General features: G+C 37.8%; 1 protein-coding gene across 1 annotated transcript in view; it reads right to left on the reverse strand.

The window, feature by feature from the left end:
* Window positions 1-7,121, reverse strand: part of SYNPO2 (synaptopodin 2) — a 68,113-nt gene extending 60,992 nt beyond the window's left edge. Inside the window, exon 1 of the mRNA XM_010011562.1 lies at window positions 6,993-7,121. Within this exon, the coding sequence (XP_010009864.1) occupies window positions 6,993-7,121 (129 nt within the window). The remainder of the gene's footprint in view (window positions 1-6,992) is intronic.
* Between the last annotated feature and the right edge of the window lie 1,912 nt (window positions 7,122-9,033).

A 9,033-nucleotide genomic window follows, 5' to 3' on the forward strand; every position in this document is an offset into this window, starting at 1 on the left:
TTCCATGCACAAAAGTGTTCCTCTTGAAGTTGAAGCTATCTCTGCAAATCAGTCTCTTTTTATAGAGTGCTAAGCATTTAACCCATGAAATGTGGTCCCTTAAAGTATTTCTGCTCTAAATATTTCTGCTGTAAATATGAAGAACAGCAAGGTCTGTATTTGGAAGAAAGCCCTTCCATGATAAGTATGAATTGGTGGCTGTATTCTCTCAATCTGACACAATCCTAAAGGACTTAGTCAACAACATTTCCTGTTGTGATATTTTAATGTGAACTTGGTCAAAAGTCTTGCTATTACATTGACATTCACAATAAGAATGCAATGGCAGAAAATACAGAACAATGAAATATAATAATGTCATGCAATGTATTTTAAAAGTTTCCAACAAGGAAACTAAAAAATGAAGCAAAGCTCTGTACAATGCAGCTAATCTAATTTAGTAGGAATACACTGTTGGTTTGGTATTTTTTAGCTTGTTTAGTTTAAATCAGTGTGAATTATGTTGTTCATTCAATTCCATTGAAAACTCTCTTAGCATGAGAGTTGGAAAAGTATCTATTGGAAATGAGCACAAATGAATACTACCATGTATCTGAAGCATGCTTGTATTGCCCAAATACTGTGGAAAGTGTGCCAAAACCAGCTTGGTATGTAGTTCTGTATATCCAAAACAGGATATACAATCATGTGCTAGTTCAGCCTAGAGTTTTTAAGCAACTAGATGGGACTTTAGTACTAAACATTTCCACTGGCACAATAGCTGGAATGCAAGAGTTTGAAACACAGACCCCTAAGCTTTGGAAGTACATATAAACCCTTGTGGGTAAAGCTGTATGATCTTGTTTTCCTCATAGTTTTTATAACTAGCAATGACAGATTTTCAGGAACAGAGTTATTTAGCAGTGGTCTATTTTAGTTAGATTTGGGGAACTTTAATTTGTTCTTTTGTTTTGCAGAATAAATTAATCTAACTTCTTCCCAGTTTGTCAATGAAAGTTTTGTCATTTACTTAAGTAGAAGTTGAAGTATGTGATCTAAACATGTGCAAAATGGCTATTAAATTGGGTCAAAGCTTGTAATGGAGTCAAAATCCTCTTCAGAAAAGACAGATGGAACCACAGTTTTCCACCTAACTCCTTATGTAAAAGAATATGTAAATATGCCTTACAGGGTTTTCTGAATATCAGCAAATACCAGCTGTGTCAGATGGTCTAAAGAGTGAATTTGAGAATAGGATTTTGTCCAGGCTGCAAAAACAAACTATGTTTGGAAATGTATTAGCTAGCAAATTTAAACAACCAGTTTTAAATACAGTCCAAATAGGGCAAGTTCTATTTAAAATCATGTAGGTTAACTCTAAATTCCCTCCCTTTTCTGCCAGAGTTCAAGTAGCATGTTTTAAACATGGCTTGCTTTGTCTACTGCTAATACCTGACGTTGTATTCAAATTCCGTTTAACATGTCAATACAAATAAGGAAGTATCAGCAGAGTCATTTTAGCTCAGTGCTTCACACAGCATCCTGAGCACCTTCATTTTAAACACCGTAGCATATAGTAAGATCCTACTTGATTATGCATTAATGAGTGTTTTTTCAGAAGCAGAAGGCACCAAAGCTCCAACTCCAAGATGGAGGTGATCTGAAACACAGAACAGTCTGTTACCTTCATCTTACTAGGGGCATGGTCCTCCTAGGCTATCAGTGCAGAGGCAAGCAGGGGAGCTAAAAACCCCTGCTTCAGCAACTGATGGTTTATACTCAATCTGTGTGACTTGGCACTGAAATTAGGTAGGAGCACAGGAATAACAAAGCTATATTTATCATGTCTCAACTAGAATGTAGCGACCAGAATCTCAGCTTTTAGTAACCTAGTTTTCCTGCCTGGAAGTGTAAGTAAGCCATTTACCAATGGTGACAATGTAAGAGAATGACAGGAGCTTGAAAAAGTTTCCTTAAACCCAGCAGCTTTGTTGTACTCTGTGAATGGACCAACTGTGTGCTCACATACCTCTCATACATGACAGTGACAGCCTTTGCCTTACCTCAGGACCAAAAGCATAACTGCGTTACCATGTCTTATTCTTCTTTCTTTTTTTTCTACTAGACTAAGTGTAAAGGTCAACTTGATGACAGCTGCTTGGAGTTGTTCTGCATGTGTCAACTATTTCAGGTAGATGCAGGGAGGAAGTCAAACTACCACAACAAAGCCCATCTCTGTACAACTCCAGCGTTAAGTAATCGTATTCATATGTCAGCTTTTCACACCATTGGTCCAGGTTGTTCCCAAGTCTTTCAGTTTCAGGTTCCAATGAATCCAAAATGATGAAACTGAGACTTGAATTGAAATCTGAGCATTTTGATGAACAAGTACACAAGTCTAAAATGACCAGGCAGCCAGTTCTCACATCATTACTGAGTCAGAGCTAAAACTACTACTACTACAGCAGCAGCAGAAGTCATTAATAGGCAAAATAGTCACAAACTCTGTAAATTTTGCATGAAGCCTAGTTAAGGCCATTGGATCTTAACTCTCAGTTACCGAAGTATTTCACAGGATTAATTAGGACTACCATTAATATTTAGGAGACAGTTGAAAACTGCATGATATTTAGCATGACTGGGCATAAGAAAATGTCCATAGTAGAGCTAAAATTTTCAGAGGCAAGATCACATTGGTAAGAGTTTCAAAACATCCATGAAGTTCTTTCAAATAACTTGATATTTTAGGGGATAGGCATTATAATTGCAGTTATGCATTGGCAAACTGACATGGTAGAAATTAAAGGAAGGGAAATGTTGCTATTTTATTTTTCTAAAAATTGATCATATGGATTTTTAAACATCTGTTGATTTTCACTGTTAGGCTTCTGATAGGGAAAAGAGGACTGAATTTCCTTTGAAGTGTTTGGAGGTCTGAGTCATGGGACTTAGAGCCCTTGAATACTAGAACTATTTGGTTAAGTTTGGGAACTTAAATTAGCAAGACTGACTTTACAATGAGCTCATCAAAGGGCTGTTTGTAAGTAACCTTACACCAAACTGGGAATAATGCAACCAGATAATTTAAAGGAGTTACATCATGATTGAATTGTAAATCTAAATCATCTACAGGACAATTCCATTAAATTATCTTTTACAAAAGAGGTGTTTCTAAAAGAATATAGCTTCATTATATATAAAATAGCTGGTATTGTTGAGTATTAGTAGAACAACCCACAGCACTTTCTTCCAAATGCTAGTCCAGAAAATCACCCACATTCTGTGCATACAACTTTTATGTCTTTTTTAATTGAAAACCGAAAATAAATTTACAAGACAAAAATCTATGATATTCATAAAAAAGCATTCTTTCATATATCTCACAGTGGAAACAGAAAGGACAGCATATCACTTGGCTGTTATATATATATATATGGCTTGAATTCTTAGCCATCTAGGGTCACTGTTGTACTGAGATTTCCCAGCTGTTTCCTGCTTCAGGGAAGTTGTCCTATAGTGCAATACTGACATGGTTTAGTGTCTTGGTGCATACACAGCACAACTGATAAAACCAGTGTCCTCAGCTTTGCACTTCTGATTTTATGGTTTTTAATACCATTAGTTTATTAGATATCCTTCTTAGCACAATATGTCAGTATTTAAAATAAATTTTAAGTCATTGTGGTATAGATGGAGAGCATATAGAATATATAAATTCTTTTTAAGTGAAAATATGGTTTTTTTGTAGTATTTACAACATTAGTGGATATACCAAAGTAAGCTGATGTACGGAGCCAGGATTGGGAGGAGGAGGTGTGTTAAGCAGACTGTATGCCTCTACAGAAAATACGTCAAACATTTGCAAAATTTATGTTTTCAAATAAAAGTTAAAAATGAAAAAAAAAAAAAAAATAAAAAACGGGAGGGGTACTCTTCGTAATACTTCAAAAAAAATTCCATTTGTTGCAATCTCACATCTAATGAATTACTGAAATGTTTTGAATCTAATTTAATGATTGCAAAATTATTTGCTGATGAAAATTTCCCTGTTTCTGTGCTGGTGAGAAAAAAAATATCAAGACACTTCTTGTGAAGGCAAAAGGTTTGTCTCTATCCCTCTGTTAACACTTTTGATGATAATGGAAGACAACACGTCATACTACAGGCAAAATTCTCATTGATTTTAGTGGGAATGTTCCTTGCATATACGCTGCAAGAGCTGGGCAAAAAGCAGTGGGGAGGCGGTTTACAATTTTTTCCTATAAATGTAATAAAACATTTATTTAAAATGTAATAAAATATTTTAAAAGGTGTAAATCAAACTGCAGTAACTTATTTCATTAGCTTTAAAACCAGTATGTTTCCTTTATCAAAATGATAGATAAGTGTGACTTTGGGATTTTTGTATCTTGCCACGTTTTCATGGATTATCTCATTTCACCCCGTTTCACATCCCCTCCCTTTTAGATCTGTATTGTGACTGCTCTGCTTGTAACTGGGGCCTGAGTGCACTTCCTTCTGCAGGAGTCCAGGGATATACCCTGCTGAGGTTGTGCCGGCAGCTGGGAGAGCAATGCCTCTGCAGCCTTCACAGCTCTTGCAAGCTGAGACACCAAGACTAGAAATACACCCTTCTGACAAAATCTTGGTTGGTGTAAATTGGCAACAACTGCCTGGATCCATGGAGCTACATTAGTATACACCAGTGGAGAAGCTGAACCTTGAACTGAAAAAAACCCTCCAAAACCCAAGAAAACCAAACCAATTTTTTAGGACACAACCTTTGGATTTTTGAGCCAGTAGGATAATTACTATGCACTAGTTGAGCAATTCATTATTCTTTCATGACTTACTAGATTCAGTTTTTACAGATAACAGAGTAAAAGCTGAAAACTTTGTGTCTCCACAGAAAAGGTCACACACAGTGTAGCTGCAGACCCCCCACCTTGTGATGCCTCAACCTGACAGTGGTGCCTGACCTGGAGACCCATGTCTGTGTGCCTCTGAGAGTGCCCTGGCTCCCTGGGGGGGATGGCAAAGCGTGCTGAGTGAGTCCCAGAGAAAGCTGTAGCCTGTCAAGTCTGAGTTTCAGGTTTTCAGCCAGATACTGGTGTCAATTTTCAAATCTTACTGGTCCTGACCAACTCTTAAGCGTGGAGAAATGAGCGATCTGGATCTCATACAGCACCCAATTCACCATGCTTATAACATTTATATATGCTGATGCACACGTACTCTTACAAAGGGTGTTCTGAAGTATTGTGTTACATGGCCTTTTGATTGGGATCATTTGCAAGAACACAAACTCATGCTTCTTTGAGAATTTTTTTTTTCTAAAAATACATATTATTCTTTTTCTAAATTTAGATATATTTCACTGGTGGATGTTCCCATTAGAAGTAACGCACAACTGTTACCATGTATCAAGTTCTCAAATCCCAAATTTAAGTGGTAAAACAAAACCCAGACTTAAGTGCCACAGTCTAGGATGTGAGTATTCAATTTTAAAGCTTAATCAGAATCTTGTGTTCAAGCTACTGTTCTTTGTACTTTTGGTTTTACGTAATCAGGGCCACTTGCCTTTTACCGTTACTTACAATGTTTTAAGTTCTAGCTGCAATTTTTCACTAGATGGCAGGATTCCGCTGTCATCTGTTATCAGTGGCTTTACTTAAAAAGCAACAGTTGCCCATCAGTAGGAAAAAAGTCCCAAGTCTTGCAAAGTATCAAAACAAACGGAAAATGTAACAGTAATGAGAAAAACGATACAGACACTCAGTAAATCATAGCTCTGTTACTGAATATGAGTAATAATATGGGCTGGCAATCATCGAAAATAATAGTGAAAGATGTTCTTTCCTTGACACAAGAACTAAAAGGACCCTCTTTAATAAAATAAGGTAATTTACTGTTTTTTACTGTGACTTACTGCTATTTGTGAAAAGGTTAACTGATCCAGTAAATTAAATTTAACTAATTAATAAATATATTGAGAGCTTAAGAAAATTGGAGCTTAAATAGGTAAACTACTGCTCTAAAATACTACATCAAAGTACAAAAACTTAACACTCAATGTGCTGGACTACCAAGCTACTAAAAGGTGATAAGATACATTTTAATCTCTCTCCCTCAGTTTAACAAGGCAGAATACACTGTATGATGATCAGTCCCAGTATCGTTTCAGCCAGTGGTATTTTGCTGACCTCTGAGCTCTGGACAAAATTTCTTCTTCTTGTCTAGTAGAACAGAATACAGCTCCATACAGTTACATAAGCCTTAGTAACCATGACAAATCTTCATTGTTGCACCAGTGGAGAAGCTGTTGCAATGGAGTGAACATTGATTTTTAACAAAACTACTTTTTAACTATGATTTTTGCAACTTGGGGTTACCAATTCCTATTTTTTATTTATTCTGAATTTCTGCTGTCTGTCTTGCTCTCATTTTGTGCATGAAAATAATTATGAAGTGTTCAGTAATTTTTAGTGTTGCTCATGAAATAGAAGAGGGAATGTTTGGCATCTATTAAAGCTGATTCTAAGACTGGATAACTTTCCAAAACCAGAGATAACTCAGTGTAATGCTTTCCAGGATTCCCAACATAGTCAGAATATTTTCTCATGATAAAATTGTATTTATTCTATTCCTAGAGTAGAAAAAGTATCATATATAGATGACTGTAACAGCATTTCCTAATATGAGATTCAGTTTCGTGCTATGCTGAGTGCATTCAAAACCCTGCAGTGAATCAAACAGGAGCTGAAAGGTACACATCATTTCACTATTTCAAACCTTTAACATTTAAGATGATATTTGCAATGCTACCAAACTACTAAAAAGTAATCTTTTACTGACACAAACATAATCAGCGCTGGTAGAACCTCTGCAAAACGTGTTAGCACATTCAAACAAGCATCGTAATAAGACCCACACCAACCATTTCACTGAAAGCAGTATATATTTAAACAAACTGTTCAGAAAACACTGATAACATCTTTCTCTCATGATCCTACCTTGGCGATTTGCAAAGGCTGCTTTTGCTCCTTGCCACCTTGCAATCTAAAGCCCCAAGGCGCCCCTCCGCTCATAGCAATGCAGAGATAATCCCCTGTGCCCATTTTCCTGGTGCAGTTAGGCAGCATTCATTTACAGAACATGAAAAATTTGTCTTGCAGATGTTCAGCGAGCTGGAGATTTGTCTGCCAGGCAGAGCTGGAGCCCCAGAGCACCACACTGTTGCTGCTGCTGTGTACTGCACTAGCAAATGTAGTCATTCAAAAGAATGTAAGAGCTCCCTCCAGTCAAGGGCACAACCCACTATTTCGTCAGATTTCTATGCTCAGCCCACCTTCAAAGTAAAGTAAGTAACGTTGGGGAAATGCACACAAAGAGGCTTGGCCATGAGGCAGAAAAGACTGTTTAAACATGACTTTTTTGACAGCTAAATCAAAACAACAGCAAAAAGAAGTGTACATTTCCCAGTGACAATTTAGGATGTAGTTTACTATTTAAGTAGTAGCTTAGGATGTAGTTTAGCTATTTAAGCTCCAATTTTCATAAGCTCTCGATTTAGTTTACTTAATTAAATGGTGCCAGACATTTTAAACTCTAATGTACCCATTTCTTGCATTCATACTCCAAACAAGGAAGACAGAATCTCAAGTGAAACCACACGTATAACTGAATAACTGATAACACTTACATTGAACTGGGTTTATGACTTTCATCTCTGCCCTGCATTTATTTCTGCAGCACCACAGGTATCCAAAAAAAAAAAAAAAAAAGGAAAAAAGAAAGCAGAAGAGATTTCTAATTTCCCTGTCTTGGAATTGCTTCTTTTGCTGGTTCTCTCTAACCTCAGTATAGTTAAACATCCACTGCTATTTAGCAATGACCTGAATCATTATTGGACCCTAATAATACCTGTTCTTATGCAGCCTATTGCTTTTCCTACCAGAGAGGGGAAGAGAATCAGTGGAATGAAGTATCCAATCTCTCTCCTGATGCTATCAATGACTTGTGTTGTGTCACTAAAGGGAAACCTTGCCATAAAAAAAGATTCAGTGAGAAATTAATTTGCTGGTGCCTTACAAGACCTGGGTTCAGTTCTATTCCCTGTTGCTGACTTGAGGTAACACGTACTGTAAACAGCTGAACTCCTCTAGGTCTAGTTGGAGTGGTTTAAGAGGTGGCTGTTCTTCACCAAGGGATGAATATTCCCCTAGCTGAGTGTTAACAACTGAGAGCATAGGTGCTCCTACTCAGCTCAGCCTTAACTCAGTTAGCTTGGCTTAAATCACACTGCATTTTGAACTAAGCTGGATCTAAAGGATAGTGTTCAGCAAGTGGGTAGAAACATCTTTAATGACCAGAATAGTTTCTGAAACAAACACTTCTTGCTTTGAGACCCAGGTTTCTGGGGGTTGATGTCAGATTCCCAAAGCATAAATTCCACAAAATTCCTGTATTAAGTGGTTTTGGTTGGCTGGTAGGGTGTTTTGAGCTTTTGTATTAGGCTCTCTTTTATTGTTTTGATAAAAAGGAATAATCAAATCTGACCTTTTAGGACTGGAGTGTTGGAATGGAAGGTTACAGGCTCTTTAGGAAAGACAGGCCAGGCAGACAGGAAGGAGGTATAGCTATTTATGTCAGTGATAGGCTGGAGAGTGCAGAACTCTGCCTGGGAATGGGTGATGGGTCAACTGACAATTTGTGGGTCAGGGTCAAAGGGAGAACTGCGATGGGGGACATTGCTGTGGGGGTCTGTATAAGCTGCCCAATCAGGAGGACTCTGTGGATGAAGCTCTCTATAGACAGATAAGAGCAGCCTCACACTCGCAGGCCCTTGTCCTCATGGGGGACTCCAACCACTCCGCTATCTGTTGGAGGGACAGTATGGTCCAGCACAAGCAATCCAGGAAGTTCCTTGATTGTGTGGAAGACAACTTCCTCTTGCAAGTGGTAGAGGAGCTGACAAGGAGAGGTGCCGACAAGGAGAGGTGCCATGCTTGACCTCGTGCTCACCAACAGGGAGAGGCTGGTTGGGAATGTGAC

This window comes from Nestor notabilis, unplaced genomic scaffold, assembly GCF_000696875.1.
Source record: "Nestor notabilis isolate BGI_N333 unplaced genomic scaffold, ASM69687v1 scaffold13300, whole genome shotgun sequence".
NCBI classification, from domain to species: Eukaryota; Metazoa; Chordata; class Aves; order Psittaciformes; family Psittacidae; genus Nestor; species Nestor notabilis.